General features: G+C 54.2%; 1 protein-coding gene across 3 annotated transcripts in view; it reads right to left on the bottom strand.

The window, feature by feature from the left end:
* ITGA11 (integrin subunit alpha 11) overlaps nt 1-18,567 on the bottom strand; it is a 51,855-nt gene that overhangs the window by 2,681 nt on the left and 30,607 nt on the right. Inside the window, exons 12-30 of one of the 3 annotated variants that reach the window (XM_064456021.1) lie at nt 17,575-17,723; nt 17,152-17,292; nt 15,906-16,112; nt 15,287-15,417; nt 14,434-14,600; nt 12,944-13,086; nt 11,708-11,818; nt 11,395-11,480; nt 9,843-10,050; nt 8,050-8,148; nt 6,546-6,622; nt 5,739-5,828; nt 4,357-4,447; nt 4,105-4,218; nt 3,185-3,271; nt 2,808-2,918; nt 2,291-2,386; nt 1,801-1,914; nt 517-1,526 (exon numbers count right to left, since the gene is read on the bottom strand). In XM_064456021.1, coding sequence (XP_064312091.1) covers nt 1,461-1,526; nt 1,801-1,914; nt 2,291-2,386; nt 2,808-2,918; nt 3,185-3,271; nt 4,105-4,218; nt 4,357-4,447; nt 5,739-5,828; nt 6,546-6,622; nt 8,050-8,148; nt 9,843-10,050; nt 11,395-11,480; nt 11,708-11,818; nt 12,944-13,086; nt 14,434-14,600; nt 15,287-15,417; nt 15,906-16,112; nt 17,152-17,292; nt 17,575-17,723 — 2,288 coding nt within the window. In that variant the 3' untranslated portion in view covers nt 517-1,460. Of the gene's footprint in view, nt 1-516; nt 1,527-1,800; nt 1,915-2,290; nt 2,387-2,807; nt 2,919-3,184; nt 3,272-4,104; nt 4,219-4,356; nt 4,448-5,738; nt 5,829-6,545; nt 6,623-8,049; nt 8,149-9,842; nt 10,051-11,394; nt 11,481-11,707; nt 11,819-12,943; nt 13,087-14,433; nt 14,601-15,286; nt 15,418-15,905; nt 16,113-17,151; nt 17,293-17,574; nt 17,724-18,567 lie in introns of those variants that run through there. The other 2 variants (XM_064456022.1, XM_064456023.1) reach the window with 2 other exon arrangements.

Genomic DNA, 18,567 nt, shown 5'->3' with positions numbered 1-18,567 from the left:
AAGGTTGGCAAGACGCTGGCAGTGGTCCTCGTGCATCCTGCCGCTGTGCTTTCGAGCGCGGTAAGGGAAAAAAAACAACTGAGCATGAAGAGGGAGAGAAAAAAAATAAATGTGCACAGTTTGGGCTCTTCAGGGCCGTGGGAACGTTGCCACTGCCCGGCCTCACGGAGCCCCAGGCACCCACCCTGGCACCTGCAGCAGGAGTTTTGCTCTCCGACACATTCCCCCCCCCCCCGTTTTATACAATACACGGGGCTGATCCTGCAGCAGGTCTCCCTCTGGGCTCATGCAGGTGCTAAGGCTGCACCCCCACCCCCCCAGCCGCTCACCCCCCCCAACAGCATCCCACCGAAACCAGGCTGCAAAAACCTTGCATCCCCCAGGGAATAAGTGGAGGAAAATGCCTGAGCCCCATCCTCCTCCGCTGCCGCCGTGAGGGGTAGGAGCAGCTCCTGCTCATGCCCAGCCCAGCCCTGGACGTGGGCTGGCACAAAAGGGGAGTAGAGGCTATTAATTTTTAAAATACTGTATTTTTAATCCTTAAAAAAAAATTGCTAGGACAGTATTTAACAAAAGTCATTACACATCCGGCGGACATATGCTTTCTTTTCATCCATAAAATTAATATTAGCATAAATAATTCTGTTATGCAAAAAGAAAGATTTTTGTCAAACAGCACCGATCATCCGGTTTCGCGTGACACCGAGTATGTACAATTATAATACACGTGCGGACCCTTGCTGGACACAAGCTCTTCGGAACTGCTCAGTTTGTAGAAAACACTTCAAACTGGGGTTTGATTTTTTTTTTTTTTCAATTTTTCAATTTTTTTTACCTTCTTTGCTTAAACAGGTAAATAGTTTCAAAATAAGTATGTACAGCTGGACACTGGAGATTTGCATTAAGGTGCTTTAATTTGCTATCGTTTGTAGTCAGTGCATTAAGAAGAAGGCAAATTAAAATCTCCACCCAATTGCTCCGGTTAACGAATGCAATGCAGTTCGAGAGCCGCGGCCAGCAAAGCCCAGGGGTTTGCTACAGCTCAGCCCCGGCACCGAGCAAGCCTCATTTTTGTTTTTTTAAAGGAGATTATTGCTTTAAAGATTTTTTTCTTTTTGCAGCCCCGTGCTTTGCCTCACGTGCCAGGGCACGTTGCTTCGGTGGCCCCCTCCGCCCCGCACCGCTGCCACCTCATTGCAAACCCAGCTTGAAGCTCCTCTCGCTGGGGCGCGGGGCCATGAGTAGGGGGTCGGGGATTTTGGCATGTGTAGGGTTCCTTCTTTTTTTATTTTTGGCTTTTGGACCTGTTTAGGTGACTTCACACAAAGGGGTGTACTCTCGTCTCGCTGCAAACCCGAGCTCAGCACCCAAATCCCTCGGCATGGAGGCGAACCTCTGCTCCGTAACTGGCGAGGGGCTGGGCGGGGATGCGGGGAGGGGAGCCGGTGGCCCCGGCAGCATCACTCCGGCCCCTGGGCGCTCCGCTCCGCCGCTCGCCTGCGGCTCCCGCTTTTAAAAAAGCCAAGCTGTAGGGATCAAAGAGAAACAAAGGAAAAAAAACCCCACCATTACTTCAGCTGATTGCTGGGAAGAGTCTTTCTTTTAGTGGGATGTTACCAGGAGGTTTAGAGCCTGAATGTAAATAATATGGCAGCAGAAATACATTAAAGGAGCTTTTTGCAATGCCCAGTGGTGCCGAGGGGCTTGTGGGGCTGTGAACACGGAGCTGGGGGTCCCTCCATGCATGGGGGGGGTGTCCTGCATTGAGCCCCCAAGGAGCATGGCTTAAGGGCTGCTCACCTTCCAGAGCGCGAGGACAAGCAGAGCCAGGAGCAGGAGACCTCCTAACGTGCTCCCCAGGATGATCCAGATGGGGATCTGCGACTCCTCCGGCTTGGAGATTTCAAATGTTATCTGCAAGGAAAGAGCATCAAAACACGCTGCTGCCACTGGGTGCAAGAGTTGGGTGGGCTGGGGCCGATGCACGATGGTGGGGATCCTTTGGGAGGCTGCTGGAGCTGCAGGGGAGGATGTGCACCCTGCACACCAGTGATTTGGCTGAGGTGTTCCCTCCTCAATCCAGCAGGCCTGGGACCGGAGCTGCCCAGCTCTGAGCACAGCTGCACCGAGCTGCCCTGGGCTCTGTGGAGCCGGGTGCCAGCATGGGTCACTCCAGCCCTTCTGCTGCCCATGGGGTTTTTCCCCACTGGGGTCAGAGTGGGGTGTTGTGGCATCCCCAAGGCTGCCAGGTCCGTGTGTGACTGTCCTGCCCGGGGTGGGGGGGGCTCACCTGGCGGCTGGGGTCCTCCTCACGGAAGATGAAGGGGCTCCCGAAGCGTCGCTGAAGGGCGGCGTTCATGGTGAGCTTCAGTGACTTGAACTTCAGCTGTTCAAAGAGATTCTGGACATGAGCACTGGCCATGGGAGAGGACCCAGTAACCCCAGTGGGTGCCCCCCCAAGTCTTTGCCCCCTACAGGCCTTTGCATCCATGCCAGAGATGCTGCGTGCCACAGCCGTGGGGGAGGACGCTGCAGGTCAAGTAGTGAGTGTAGCTAAATTGCAGCAAAAAGGACTGCTTGAGATTAAAATCTCCATGATGAGGTGCCGTGCGGTACGTTGGATGCACACACTGACAGAATAAGCAGGATTTGAAAACAAAAATCACCCCACACATGCATGGGCTCCCTGGGAGGGAAGGCAATCGCAGGAGAGGAGGAAAAATAAGAAGAACACATTTTCATGGTGCAAGGGCTCCTTTGGGGGATTTCTCCCCCAAAAGCCACGTGCCTGCTTTGGGAGGACTTACTGCTTTCAGAGACTTCATCCACAGATTGCCGTGCAAGTGCAAGTTCATCTCCTCATTGGGGGCTAATTTCACATTGCAGTCGATGGAAACAACGTCAGAGTTGCTGTGGTTCTGCAAGGGAAGAAAAGTTTGTGGCATGGGAGCATCGCTGCTGAAACGGGGATAAAACCCCCCTGGGCTTCTCCCTGGCACACATCGAGGGGAGCGAGAGCCAAACCCCAGTGGAGGGGCCATGCACCCACCCTCCCCCGTGGCCATGGGACATCCCCACCCCAGGGGCTTTCTCTCTCGTTTGGTGGCTGCCTGGGGCCGCAGAGCTGAGCCCGGGGCCGCAGAGCTGAGCCCGGGGCCAGGAGCAGGCCCACGAAGGCACGTACCAGGTGGGGGATGCGGGAGAGGTCCTCCTCGGCGGGCGTCCTCCGGTAGTCGGTGGTGTTTCCCCAGATGTTGCAGGTCGCATTCTCCTGCGGGAGAAGCCGATGGGCTCCGAGCACAGGGATGGGGACCACAGCAGCCACCTCCCTTCATCCTGCCCCGTGTTTGGCACCCATCCTGGTGGAAGCGGGGGGATCCTGGCACCCCCTGGGCTTTGCTGGTGCTGGTGCTGAGCTGGGGTCGCTGCGGGATGCAGCTGCCACCGCTGCACCACGGGGCTGGAGGAGGTCCCGGCCCAAAAGGAGGACAGCATCCTACTTTAATTAATTCCTGTGCTTTTGGGCCTCTCCCCAGCAAAAATTCAGCCTAGTGGAAACCCCCATCCCGGATGCCAGCCACGTGCGCTGGGGTGTCGTAGGTGACATGAGGACTTTGCCAGAGCACAAAATGCCCCCATCAAACCAAACCCATCCATAAACACACCGTGTCCTGTGCCAGGCTCTTTCCATCACCAGCATGTGAGTCCTGCATGGCTGCGGAGGCAGGTGGAGGCTCAGGGTGCCCCAGAGTCCGCTCCCAGCCCTCGCACCACTTTTATGGTTGCTCAAGGCTGCAGTGGACCCCAGGCACAGCTAATGCTTTCAAGACCCTTGAGAACTCATTGCATACCAGGGGCAGGTCTAGCTTGGAGAAATATTTGGACTAAACCCTTTGGCCGCTACCATTTTCCATGTTTCCAGCCAAGCAAAAGCAAAAAGGAGAAGCCCAGGCACAAGCCAAGACTGTCTGTGCAGATTTGAGCATGGTGGGGGGGTGGGTGGGTTGCAAAGGGATGGGGTGACCCGCTGCGGGGTGTCTCCATCCCCACCCCCGGTGCAGAAAGGACCCACACGTGCTTCATGGGGATGAAACCCCTTCCTACCTGGTCCGCCATGAATTCGGTCAGGAGCAGGAGGCGGTTGCCCGCCCGGGTGGCCACAGGGACGGTGAGCTTGATGGTCACCCCGTCCACGGGGAAGAAGCCCAGATTCTGCAGCTGCAAGGGCAGAGGACAGAGATGTGCCCGGAGCACTGGTGTCTCGCGGGATGGGGACGAGCACGGTGTCCGTGGCACATCCCACCTCCGGGATGGTGTTGGGGGGGTCCCTGAGCCTGTTTAAAACCCCTTCCTTACCTTGAAGGTGCAATGAAAGGGGGGGCCGATGCTGTCGTATCTCTCCAGGGAGCTGTTCGACCTGATTTCGTAGTAGTCCAGGCTCGACATCCTGTCGTGACGAAGGAGGACAAGTCACAAGGAGGGCTCGGAGCAAACAGACCATGAAGCAGCCCCGTTCCCAGCTGCCCCCAGCACCAGGCTGGGCTGCCCCAGCCCCCAGGCAGATTCCCCAAGGAGAGGGCTTTCGGTCTGTCTGACCACATTTTGGATGGAAACCATCACCTGGCTCCACCCCGTGCAAAAAGAGATGGGGGATTTTCACGCTATTCTGCTTCTGCGGTATTTTCCCTTTCCTTGTAGAATTTTTCTTGCTTTTTTATTAGAACAGAGACATCCAAGGCCCTGGTTGGCGGCTTGAACGTCATGTATAAATCAGGGGAGGTAAATCACATCTCTGTGTCACAGAGGAGGGAAAGGAGCCAGGAACATCCAACAGGTGCCCACAGGACCCAGGCTGGGAGCACCTGTGATGGGACGCACACTCGCAGGTGTCATGACAGCGTGCCTGGCCCAAAACGCCCAAAACTCTTTGAAATTATTCCACCCCCTCCCCCGAAGGTACCCAAAGTTGAATTTTTTGCGCCATTACTTTTACTCCAAATTCTCCCTTCTGCTGTAAGGGCGATTCTGATATTTGTTAAACTGAGAATCCCCCCGCTCCCCTCAGATTTTAAGTTTTAAAGTGGTTTTATTTTCAGTGCCCCACTGCCTCTAGTGTAAAAAAAAAAGGTGACTGAAGGTCTTAAAAATCTGCTAAGGATTACAGCAAGCGGTGCCAGGGAACGTGCTTCTGGGGTCCACGTTTGTTCTTATAATCAGGTTAATAAATTGTCATCTGTGCCTTAGCTCCCTGCTCGCCTTGGACCCAGGACACTCTCTGCTTTAGGTACTGTTGATGCCCAAACCCTTCCGCACACATCCCCCAGCTGAGCTTCTGGGCAGGTGCTTTTCAGTGCGATGGCTACCGGCCCAGGCGCTGGCCAGAAACACATGATGAACATTATTCCCTACAATAAGTACTTTTTCCCCTTAAAAAAAATTCCCTTGCACCTATTTAATAAGACTTGTGCATTTAAACATTATGAAAGCACAGCACCTTGTTGCTCCTCGCTGTTGATTTTTATAAGGACCCACTGTGCAGCACCGAGGAACCATTGCAGAGTGATTTTCATGGTTCCTTCAGCTCCTTTTCTAAACCGAACCCAAATTCCCCAAATTAAAGCCCAATTTGCGCTGGGGTCTGTTCGAACGCAGCTCCCCTGGGGCCAGCACTGGTTTTCCCCAAGGACACCTGCAAGCTGCGTCCCCCCAAAAGCTGCGTCCCCTTCCAAAACACGCACCTGGTGAAGAGCAGGTCGGCTTCGTACTTCAGGTGGAAATTCAGGTGGGCGAAGTTGTCCTCCTTGGTGCTCTCCTTCTCCTCGCTGTCGCTGGAAGAGCAGCAGGACGAGGTGGGCTGTGAGGTGGGAGCTGAATCCCTCTGGGTTTTTTGGGGGGGTCATAAGGAAGTGGGGGGGGGGTGGGGAAGGGTTGAACTTCTGGTTTTTGGCCAAAGTGTAAAGAGAAGGGATTTTATTCTGTAACTTTTATCAGCCCAAGGCCATAAGAGTAGAGCATTTGGAAAGAGGTTTCACACCCAGCAGCCTTAAAGTGGTGCAGCAGCCCTGGAGGCGCGAATCCTCATCTGCTCTATTAATCGATGAAAACGAAGGAAAAAAACCCAGCCCTAATGAGATTTCACTTGGGTGTCAGAAAAACTTCACCTGTGTGGGGCAAGTGAGCGAGGATAATTTTGCAAAGCTGTTAGGAGATGTTTTTCCTGGGTGTATTTGCTGCTGTGAAGGTGGGTAAGAAAGCAGCAGTGGCCGAGACCCTTTCTGCTCAGCGCAGAGCCTGGCAGCAGCGGCACAGCCTCCACATGTACAGAAAAATGATGAATACAAACATAGAGATAAATAAAAATAGCCTAGTTTGCGAATACACGGCTGCACACTCTAATAACCCATGGCAATCAGGGTTTCCTTGGCGTTATTCCCCGAGTAAAACCTCCAGCATCACCTATGGCTGTGGAAGAAGGAAACCCAACGCCAGCAGGCAGCGCCCCGCTGACCTCGCGAACGCGCGCAAGGGAGAAAGCAACCATTAACCTGTTGGCCATCAAGTAGATCTCCATGCTTTGAAGGAAAATCGACTTGCTGAATTCAAAATCCAGGCGAAAAGCAACCTGCGGAGGTTGGAGAATGGAGAAAATATTAAGTGGGGGGTGGAAAAAAAGACCAGCCCAACCTTGAGTGCTGGCCGGGAGCGGTGCGGGGGCTCTGTGGGCGAAGGCATCCCCCTGATCACACCGGGAGATGCTGCCGGGTTTTGGGCAGAGCCTCAGCTTTCCAGGGAGAGAAAAGGCCGCACCAGGGATTTGCAGGATTTGCTCTCAGCCCCGCACACTGCTTTTTTTTTTTCTCTCTGAGGTCGGAGAAGGAAGCAGCCCCTCTTTGGAAAGGAAACCCTCCAGGGGACCCGCAGCGAGAGGCCGCTCACTCCCATCCGCGGCACGGGGTCGGCTGGCGGGGGAAGGCAGCCGCGGAGAGGCCAACAACAATAAAATGTGATAAATGTCACATCTGCAAGAGCTGTGGCAATGACCTCAAACTGTCTGGGACTGCACAGCTGAGTATAATATTAAAGCTCCTGCTGCTCTTGGGCCAAATTTCCATTTCCAGCTTGTCTTTGTTTTGGCAGGACCTGGACTACCTGATGCCACGCAGATGCATTCTCAGCCCCCATAGGTCATGGGGAGTCGGGGCTGCTGCGCTCTCGTGTACGGCCACAGGCATCTGAGAGGGCTTTTTTTGGGAGCTTTAAACCCTAGCGAGGTGCCTGGAGCTCGTCTGTCATTATCAAGCTTCTGACAAGGAAAGGCTTCAGACAGATACAGTGGTTGGAAAGATTTTTCTCTTCAGATCCCGCTTGTCTCGGCTTGTTTTCCCGCGGGGGTGCAGGATGAGCAGGTGGGATTTCATAAGGTGACTGCAGTGAGTGGCCCTGGTGAGCGAGGTCCTGCTCTGCCCATGGTATCTCCTTGCGTTTCCTACCTTAATGCTGCTCATAATGTTTGCAAAGGGTTTTATGGCATATAAAAAAATGATGCTCACTGGACTTGGGCTTACCCCAGGTGCTGGGAACTGCTCTAAGCCACGGTTTGGAGGATGCCGCCCGCCCGAGGGAACTTGGGCAGGCTTGGAAGAGGGTCTGGCGGGACCCTGGGTGTTCAGAGCAAGGAAGAACTCTCATGCAGGGAAGGATCCCTCGTCCTGGGAAGGAGCTCAGGGAAGTTACCATAGGTGGTTTGAAGCCCACATTAAATTGCCCCAAAGGACTGGAGTCAAATTCTTTGACTCAGAGGAACTGGGTTTCATTTTGGTGCTCTCCTAGCATCAAGGCAGCATCCTAACCAGCCCAGCTCCCCTAACACGCCTTTCAAACACCAGCAATAGGCAGAGGAAGGGAAGAACCCAAATGTTTATCTTTAAAAATCCTGTTCAAAGCTGCCCAGCCCGAAGATGGATGGATGCAGCCCTGCGACCGTGCCGGGGACAGAGGGCTCCCGCCCCATGGGTGAAGCCTTGCTTGGGCAGGAGGGAATAACTTTACCTTAGCCTTGGCTCGGAAGAACGGGTAGCTCACGTTGCACACTTTCTTGTTGGGGTGCTTGTCTTCGGTCATGCAGTCGATGTTGATGTCCGTGTCGTCCTATAATGGGACGCCACATGTCCGTGACACCGGGCACGAGCCCTGTGACCTGGCTCTTTATGAAAGCCGCAGACACACCAAACACACCCACAGGGCTCAAAACAGGCTTTAACTTTTGGAAAAACCAACCAACCCACCCACCCCACTTGACGCAGGCTGGGAATCCTTCCATTGCAGCTGAATTTCTAGGGCCGTTCCTGGAGAGGGGCATTTCTAGCAAGCAACTACCAGCTTCCTGATTTAAATCCTCTTTAGAAGTTTAACTACAGTGGTGAATGAATGAACTCAATGAATCTTGGCACTATAATCGGGAAGAAGAATATTTTTCTGTGATGAGGAGTCACAGGGGAGCATCAAGAGCTAACATGAGCTATTATTCTGCATGGCCACGAGCTAAGCTGTAATATTTAATTTCCTCATCCCAACAATTACACTCCTGCTGCTTGAACACCTTCCAGCTCACCAGCCAGGCTGGGGAAGCTCCTGCCCATCGCAAAGCCCAAGCGCAGGCTGGGCTGGGATGCGACACCGACTTTGCTCGGCCTCCTTTGCTGCCAGGCTGTAGCAACCCTACAAGAGGCTGTAGCCTGGTTGTATGAGGGGTCCGTTCCCACCACGAGACAACGAGCTATCCCAGTTTTTTTGCCCTGTGTTAGACCTCACAAGGGTCTCGGTTCAAGCTGCTGCCGCTGGACAAGACCTACCCAAGAGCTGAAACATCCCAGCACCAGCCGCAGGGAAAATGCCTTGACAGCCCGGAGCTTCCTCCCACTCATCTGCTGAGATTATGGACTTTCTGGGGCCACAGCTGCTTTTTCTTTGGGTCTCTGTACAGCCTCTGACAGAAACATCCATCCCCTCCTGTTGGCAATTGGCTTATTTATAAGGAGAGGCAGCCAGGAACCCTTCAGCAGTGATGCTTCTGTAACCAGCTACAGATATTTCCTGCAACCACTGCTGCACGGAGCTTTCTGTTACTGAGCATTGTAGGGTTTTCCCCTCTTGCTTGATTTGGAGTAATCTCTCAGAAAATGCATTTTTCTTATTTTGTGGGCAACGTGCCCCGCAATTTTCCCTTGGCATGGCTTGTAGAAAAACAGATGCAGGACATGGGATCTGCGGGCGGGTATGAAGTCATTGGGGAGGGATGAGCGAGGGCTCAGCAGCATCAGCATATTCCCCAAACCTCGCTGGGAAAAGGGAGGGGTAGCACCGAGACCGGGCGAGTGGTGGGGGTGAAATACTGGGGAGGGTGGGAGTGGATGGGGCACGGTGGGCTCATCCAGGGGACAGCCGTAAAGAAGCGGCATCGCCCGGCTCGATGCTGAGCTGTGGCCACGTTCCCATTATCAGCCCATATTGCCAGGAGTTATATCTCAGCTGCAAAAATTCATCCCTGACAGGAACTTGGCCACGTGCAGCGAGTATTTTTGAACTATTGGAGTAGAAAAATAAAGAGGGAAATAATTTCATCTGCATTTGACCTTCTTTCAGGCTCTTAAAATTTGAACGTTTTTGTATTTCCAAAATAAAGAGCTGAAAGGGATGTAAGTGTTTAGAAACTAAGCCCATAAACATGTCTGATTTATGAGGGATGGAGACATTTTTGGGCTCTGGTTTAGGACACAGCTTTCTTATCCGGCCGGGATTAAAAGCGCCTCTGGAAAGCCCTGGATCTCCCCCAGCAGCCTCACCTTGGGGATCAAGCTGGCGAACTGGAGGTTTCTGGAGAAGGAGATGTTGAGGACCGTGCTGTAGGCGTTTTCACCTCGGTTCTCCAGCACCGCCTCCACGGCCACCCTCCTCCTGCTGCTCTCGATGACGAAGACGGAGGTGTCGAAGGAGAGGCTGAAGGCCGAGCAGTCGGGCGGTGCCCTCCGCAGGGCTCTCCGGCAGTACTCCCTGCAAGAGGAGGGCAGCGGTGAAGGCCCGCAGCACCGTGCCAAGACCCAGCCCCAGGATTTTTATGTGCATGGTGCATAGGATAGCGCAAGGAAATCCCTGCTGTCCTTCTGTTGTGCTGCTGCGGGAAGAGGATTCACAAATTCCTCCCGTTGACCGTCATTTTGCTCGTGATTTTTGGCTAAGGGAGCCTAGCTTTCTCAAACCTAATCGCTCGATTAATACAGCTGGGATGTAAGGCAAAAAAATCGATTCCATACCATTAGCAAAGGGTAAAGCTGGCATTTAGTTTCAGCCTGGCTGAGATCTACCTCCTGGTAAGTGTACCGGCACAAACTCTGCAGTGGCAGCAACTGCTTTTACAGACTTGACGGGCGTTTGGGCATTTATTTTCATTGTGCAAAATAAAAAAAGGAAAGAATAACGTAGGACGGTGCCGCCTTCGAAGCCACCTTCTGCCTCTGACAGCAGGGCAGCCAGGGCACTGGTTTGAAGGAACAGCGCGCTCTTCCAACAAGTCACCTCAAAGGTGGTTTCCTCAGCAGAAATCACCTCCGCATCAGCTGCTCTTACAGGGCACGATCCAGTGCTCCTGATGCCATCGGGAAAACTCCACAGGCCTCGCGAGGAAGCAGACCTGAGGTCTGGCACCCTCATCACTATGGTGTCTGCCCATGATTAGCTGCAGGACTCCAGCCACGAAGATCCATAAATAATCCCCTACCTCAGCCTCAGCCTCCCGCAGCACAGCCCAGCCAACACCAGCCGTGCCCCGGGTCACAGCCTCCCAAGAGCTTTGCAGGAGACACAGAGCAATAAATGCTGAATTATGGGATACAAGCAATCCCCAGGTAGCAGTGCTGTCCATGACCTTGGTCCGGAGCCCACTGCCATCGGGGAGAAGCGGAGGTTCAGTCTCCTGTGCTCCTAGATAGCCTTTAAAAGCTCTCTAGGCGATCAGATGTAATGTATAATTATTTCTGCTGTGTGAGTCAAGCCTGTAATTGCCAGGTGGGTAATGCCAGCCTTGCATTTATTCCCCCCTGTTATTTACTGATTTGTCTCCCTGGGGCTCATCACCATGGCATCAAATATTAGTTGTTTTGTGGATCCTAGAAAAAACCTGCCTATTTGTTCCAGGCAGGGAGCAGGCAGAGGCTCAGAGACCCGCTGTGAGTGGAGGTGCCGAGGAGCACCTCGTGGGGGTGTTCGATGAGCCTCGTGGTGGCGTTGGATGAGGGACCAGCTGCGATGCCAGTATCTACAGAGCACAGTAGGGCTGGGTTTTGGAGCCACCCCGGTTTGTGATTCTGGCTGGGAGGATGCTCTGAGCGACCTACTCACATGGCACTGGGCACATCGCTTCTGGCGTCCAGGACCAGATCAGGCACGCAGTGCTCATCTTCATTGCACCCGTTCCAGAAAGGGACCTGAGCGGGACAACAAGAGCAGCATGGTGACGCTTTGCACCCCAGGTTATACTCCAAGGAGAAGGGACATGGGTGGTAACCCCCGGCTGCAGCGAATGCCAATGCATTGCTGTCATGGGAGGGACCAGGGATTGCTGCAATCCCAAGATAAAGAAGCAAATGTTACATTCAGAGATAAATCTGCTGTTTGATACAAGGCACCCTGGGAGGTCGGTGCTGCTACCTACCGAGACCTTGAGCGAGGTGGGCCAGCCGTCATCCAGCATGGGGCCATTCTCGGGGTGCTCCAGCTCGTAGTCGATGGAGAAAGTGACCGGCTTCACATAGTCAGCTGTGTCCTGCGTCGGACAGAAAGCATCGTTGAGAAGGACGGAGGTCCTGCTTGTGGAGGGGCAGCATCAGAGAGCAAGATAAGGCAGAACTACAGGCAGGTGTGGTTATTTTAGGAAATAAAAGCTTTGCAATCTAGTATACTTGGTGTGTAATCATCCTGTCTCTCCAGCTAAGCCTGAGGGACAACCTGAGCTCGGCGGTGCTACTCAGCACCGGTCTGATGGTGTGGGAAATCCTTCACCCTGGAGATGCTGGCTCCAAAAGATGGATGCCATGGGGGCTCTGACCCCAAGCCAGGCTCCCGGGGGGGACGGAGCTGTCCTGCAACTCCTACCTGGGGCTCGTCTGGCCGGTAGCAAAGCTGCACCTTTCCTGCAGCTCCGTGAGCTCTTCCCATGCATTGCACCAGCCACACAGGGTATGGTTAGATGCTCTGAAGTGAGATGCTTCTTGGGCTAAATCACAAGCTCCATCTCAAGCTCCAGACTCAAATTTCCCAGAAGGTCACGGCAGTTCAGGCCGGGGCTCGGGGCCAGGCCAGTCTGGCAGCTCAGCCCTCCCTGGCCTCTGCAATATTCTCATCATTCACTGGGAATGTTTGATTTTGGCCAGCTTTGCGCATCAGCTGTTCCCTGCAAGCAATGCAGAGGGTTTCGCTGGCTCCTGCAACTGGGGAGGGGGACTCTGGTGGTCAGAGGGGGGCAGAAGTTGACAGCACTGGGGACTGGCACGGAGGCATGTGGTTCCCAAAGCAAAAAAAGAGTTTTCACCGATTTTGGAGCAGGAGGCCCAGCCTGAGCCGGGCATCAGGAGTGCACGTGCTCCCTGAGAGCATGGCTAGCGGCTCGCGGAAGGGAGCGCAGTGCAAGCCGGGGCTGCAATGAAGTCAGCGCTCAGGGACCCGGCAGCTGCCACGCGCGCCAGCGGCTCCATCCCTGACCGCATCAAACCCAGCGCGAAGAAATCCGACCTGAGGGGATGAGGCTCATTTCCAGCCCCCATGAAGCCACCGACCACGTCCTGGCAAGTTGCTGTTTGCACAAAGTGGAGAGCATCTTTCCTCGGGCAGCCGGCTCTTCCCCGGGGCCGGCAGAGGAGGGGACCCCAGCCTTGTCCTACTTCACACTCACCAAGACGTGGAACTGGAGCCTGTCGCAGTGCTCCTGCCCGGCGAGCAGCACCAGCCCCTTCTGCGTGTGCCGCTCCCCGCTCTCGTCCAGGTGAGCCCGCGGCGTGTACCTGCGCTCGTCGATGGTGGCATTGTACCGCAGTGCTGGAAGGAGAGCAGTGCCGTCAGGGGTTAACGCGGGGTGGTGCGCGCCGTGTAGTGACACCGGGTCAAAAAATGGGCTTTTGTGGACTCAAACCCCGACTGCCCCTCTGGGAGGGGCGTGGCAGGGAGCACGCTAAGGGAAAACTGGGAAAAAAAATCAGGTTATGGTTATTGCTACCTGTTTCTAACAGACATTTCTTTTGGGCAAAGCATCCACGCTCCAGGTCAAAAGAGGAACTTTTAAAATACATTACGACAAGGCACCGAGTAAAACCTGTGCAGGATATATAGGCGTCTGCCCTTTATATATTCACATGCTGGCCTGTACCAGTTCTGGAGGCATTGCATGCTGGAGCGCTCTCCTCTCCTGGGCGCTTTGCTGGGTAACATTTGCTTCCTGCAGTGCTGTCAGAAAGAAACTGAAGGTCCCCAACCCGGGGCTGAGCAGGGGGGGATTTGCACCCACTACACTAATGCGATGCAAAATGCTCAAGAAAGCAAAGAGCAACCGTCAGCCCTCAGCACGCACCATCGGCGGGGGGATCTTCTGGGTAGAAATAAGTGTAAAAGTAAATAAATGGAGAAAACCCCACTCAGCTTTTTGTCCTGCAAGCTCCACGATTATAGCAGGGAGGAGGAAAACACTGGGTTTGATAGTACGAATCAAAATTCTTGCTCTAGAGAATGGGAGTGTTTCCTTTGGCTTCACTTGGGAGACCCAATTTTCCTTTGACAGCGTTTGCTGCCAGGTTGCAGGGAGCCAAGCTGCTATCGCTTCTCCCTGCTCCAGCTGAGTCATGGGCATCTGCCGGGTAGACACAGGGTCACAGCAACATGCAAGGGTTTAATAGCAGAGCTGGCCAATAACTTCACAGAGATTCCCCGGGATATTAGGGAAACATGCACATATGGTCGGCAGATGTGTCCTGCTCCTGCAGCGGGGAGGATGGGTGAACTCTGCGGGACGTGGTCCGGGCATGTCACCTCCTGTCCCGCTGGCCAGTGGGATGGTGGTGACATCCCCGTCGCACGTACCATGGCAAGACGAGTTGCAGGAGAGCTTGGCCCCAGGGCGTAGGTGAGAGAAGAGGTTAAACACAGGTAAGGTTGTATCCTTGGGGTGTTTCTTGGCACTGCTTAATGGCAGAGCCACCATCCCTGTTACATCAGCCAGGGACAAATTTGTGGGTATAAAAAGGGATGTGGCAGATGGCATGCGCACTCCTCCAGGCACGCCAAGCTCCTAGATGGTTTCCCTTGGTGGAAGCCGGGTGGTCCCTTGGGGCTGGAGACCTAAACAACACAAGAATTGGGGTTTTTGTTCATGCAAGCAGCCACGCCGCTTACCTGCGCTGGCCGTCTGGAAGTGAGCCGAGAGGAAGACGGCGGTGAAGCAGACGAAGGCCGACATGCAGGTGGCATCCTTCCCATTCCGCTTGCAGTCCTTGGTGAAGATGTTGATTTTGGAGGGCTCGAAGCGGATGCTGGCGTTGATCTGGACCACGCTGCGGGACCTGCGGTGTGAGCAAGGGTTGGGAGATGTGCTGGGGAACAGGATATCCGCAGGCGCCTGCAGCAGCCTCCAAAACAATCCCACACCTCTCAATTTGCCCTTTTCACACCTCTTCACCCATTTTCTCAGTGTCAAGATGGTGCGGAGGAAGGCAAAAAGGCCACAACAGTATGCTGATCTACTCCCAGCTCATCTATGTAGTACTTGAAGAATAAAATCTCTTGCATATATTTGCCTCCTGCTTATGCCAGTGAAGTAGCTCAGCACCAAGGGCAGGATTGGGCCCCTTGCACGCACGTGGCGCTTTCCAAGGCACACCCAAGGGTGGCCCATCTCTGCTGGGCACAGCTCCCCTCTGTCCTAACAGCTTCAAGGGACTTCCAATTAATCAATATTTGAAAATATAAATCGTTTTTATTAAAGAACAGAGGAAGCCTGGGCAAATCACCACAAATCACTCAGCTGGTTTGGAACTTCTGGGGAGCTAATGATGAAATCCAACGCAAACCCAACTCTGATGTCCTTCTAAGGCCCAAAGGCACTGAAATCCCCCAGCCCCACCAGACAGGGAGTCGTTATTGTGGCGAGATGGGCCAGATTGTTGGGACATCAGTTTTCCTCTGAAAAATGTCAGCATATTGCAAAGTGCTTCAGGCAGAGGAGAGTGCCAAACGAGACACAGCTAACCACAACAGCACGGCGTTCCCCAGGGAGCCGACGGCCAAGTCTATGAGCCCGTCTTCATTCAGGTCCAGCTGTCCATGGATGCTGCATCCAAAATACATCAGGCCTGGCGCGAGGTCTGCAGCCGCTATCCGCTGAAAAGCAAAGGGGAGAATCCAGTCTGGTTTCCAGCAGGAGCATCCATGCCTGCGAAGGAGGGTTTTGCCAGGCCGACCTCCACCACACCACTGAAGATGTCCCTTTCCAAGTCCCTTTCCCTTTCCAAGATTGCACCAAACATAATTTTCCAGGGAGCGAGAGCAGTTTCTCTTCAGAGGCACCATCCAGAGAGTTCTGGTGAAATTACTCTGCATACTTATTATTTGTCACAAGCGTAAGAAATATTTCATCTACAGCAATCCATTGCACCGAGTGCTAAGCATTGCCCCTAATTTCAAGCGTGTTTTCCATACCCTGCTTTTGCTTTGTCTTGGACCCCTCACGAGAATAAATGCCCAGCAATAAGAATTAACAATGCAATACCGCATGTGAATTTATTGTGCTCCACCTGTCCTTAAAATGGGCACAAATGACATTTATTCTGGTGAAGGGCGAGGACGACCGAAGCACCCAGGAGCCATACCTGCTTGTACTTCTTCAGGATGGTCTCTCTGAAGCCAAGGAAGATGTATATTGCTCCTTGGTGCTCGTCCTCCAAAGGCGCCCCGACGACAAGGTCGTTGTAGGAGTCCTGGTTGAGGTCGGGCACAGCGGCGATGCAGGAGCCGAAACGAGAGTTCTGGTAGCTCTGCAGATCGACGAGGGCACCGCTGGAAACGAAGCGGTTCTGCTGGGCCAGCCAAAGAGAAAAGGCAAACCCCCCCACCCCGGCAAAAACGTCAGCAGCAAGCGTGGCACGAGGAGAAAACCCTCAGAGGCAAGCAAACAAGACGCAGTGATGTGTGAACAATTTCTCTAAGGAAGGAGGCGAGAGCCCTCCTGGGGCTGTGGGACTTTCTGCCCAGGATGTCCTTGGGGATGGATGAGCCCCGTGCCAGCCCCACACCTGCTTTGCCTTCCTTTTATAGCAGCCTACGTGAATAATTGCATTAAATGTTGTGCTTTACATATGGGGACTCCTGCTGCTCTGGGCAGGCTCTGTAGCCTTGGGTATAGAGCACACCCTACTCACTGCCCCACATGCCCCTAGAGCCTGATGGATTTGGTTCAGAAACTGTATTTTCACCCAGATTTGAGGGCAGCAGGGAAGCTGGTCCTGCCCCAGAGCACTGCTGGGCACCAAGGCAGGGGATGGAGGTGGCACATGTCCTGTCTGTGCCCTGAAGCAATGCTGGAGGGACCAACCTTGCTGGCCCCCAGCACCCCATGCCTGGCCCAGCCTCCGGGCAGGAGGGCGTCCTTGGAGGGAAAGGTTTTGGGGGAGGCAAAGCAGATGGAGACTGTTTCTCCAGAGAAACACCCAGGTTGCAAAGACCCCGCCTTGCACCCTGTGCATCACCTCCTTGGGGCCAGGAAGGTCCCCCAGCTGGGAGCAACAAAACCTCGAGACGAGGCGGCTCTGCTCCAGCACAGGCTGGGCTCCCTTCGCTGGCAGCGAGCAAACCTCCTGAGATTGTTTATAAACAAAGAAAACAGAGAAATCCTCCTCGAGTCTTGCCGCAGCCACAACAGCGAGGCGCTGCCAAGCTCTGCTGCCTTTGGACCGGGCTGCTGCGCCCGGTGACGTTCGCAGGGAAGCTGCTGGGTTGTGCAGCCCGGAGCCACCCTGGGGAGGTGACACGAGGGGACACAGTGTAGTTCCCGTGCTAGTCCCCAAACACCCTGGCCCCTGCGGTGTCCCCAAATTGCCCCACGGTGCTGCCACATACCTCCTGCAAGGTGTAGACGTAGACTTTCCCCCTCTCCCTGCCCTCGCTGAAGTACATGGGGGCTCCCACCAGCAAAACATCGGTGATACCATCACCGTTGACATCAAGGGAGTTGATCTCGCTGCCGTAGTAGGAGCCAATCTGGAGGAGACAGAGGAGGGGATGGGAGAAACGCTCCTGGCGTGCAGGGGCGCTGCCACCCTCCCTGGTGGGGACCGCAGGGACCTTCCAAGCCCCATCCCTCCTACAGCCGCGCTGGCCGGAGCTGCGGGTGCAGCGACAGCCAGGACATCTATCCAGCTGCTCGTGCGTGCGTTACACTGCTGAGCCATTTAATCAGAAGATTTTGCAAAATGAAGGGGGAGGATTGATGGGGGAGCAACCCCTCAGGTGGAAAAATCCATGCAACATCCTCAGCGTTACCTGCTCTCCCTTCAGTGCCTGGTGGATGGTGAGGTTTCGGTTGTTGTGCATGCTGAAAATGATGACTTTCCCGGTGTGGTTGAACCTGGGTGCTCCCGCAACGTAAATCCGCTCGTGCTTGGTGGATATGACGGAGGAGACGGTGTAACCTGGAAGGGAGGGGCGGGTGTGGGGTGAGCACGGCCGAGCGGCTCCCTGCCTGCTCCCAGCCACTGCCTGGTGCTCTGCTTCCCATTAGCCCCCAGCTGCTGACACAACTCTGGTCACCTCCCAGATGGGGAAGCTAGAAACCCAGATTTCTTTAAAGATAAAGTCATTCAAATAAATCCCAGCGCCCTGCGTCTGGGCTTTCAGCTGCCTCCTTGGGTCCTACCTACGCCCCGAGCAGCGCAGCCGCGCCAAGAGTTTTGGCACCGCCTAACGCAGCCTGCACACTCCGTGCAAAATCCTTCTCTCATCGAAGGCAAGTCCATTCCACAGCCTGATAAGTGCTTTACTTCAAGGCTCACATGAAGTTAAACAAACAGGAGAAAGGTGTGCGCACACCAGGAGGCTGCGGCGCCCGCTGCGCTGCTCCTTTGAGACCCCGGCAACACCGCGACCAAAACCAAGCACGAAAGACTTTGCTGGTGCTTGACGTTAACATTCACAGTCCAGTAAAAGCCATGAATCCATCAAGACCGTTGCTCATGAGCCCTTACAGAAATCACCCTGTATAAGCGAACGACCCCGAGCAATCCCTCTTCCCTACCCAGCCTGGTTATTTTCTGCGCCAGGATCACTGACACCACCCCTCACACGCTGGGCTGCAGCACTTGCCTGCGTTTGCAGATGGGCTTATGTAGGAGTAAAAGTGCTGGGGCGGCAAAAACCTAGTTTTCAAACCCAGCTCCAGGTCCCTGCATGTTCACAGTCAGTTTTAAATGTTACTTATATTATTAGAAACTCAAAGCATGGCCAACCATGAAGCTGGATCAGATCGCTCGGGGTCAC

The sequence above is a fragment of the Phalacrocorax carbo genome, chromosome 7 (genome assembly GCF_963921805.1).
Source record: "Phalacrocorax carbo chromosome 7, bPhaCar2.1, whole genome shotgun sequence".
In the NCBI taxonomy this organism is placed as follows: Eukaryota; Metazoa; Chordata; class Aves; order Suliformes; family Phalacrocoracidae; genus Phalacrocorax; species Phalacrocorax carbo.
This window is presented reverse-complemented; position numbering and strand designations above follow the sequence as displayed.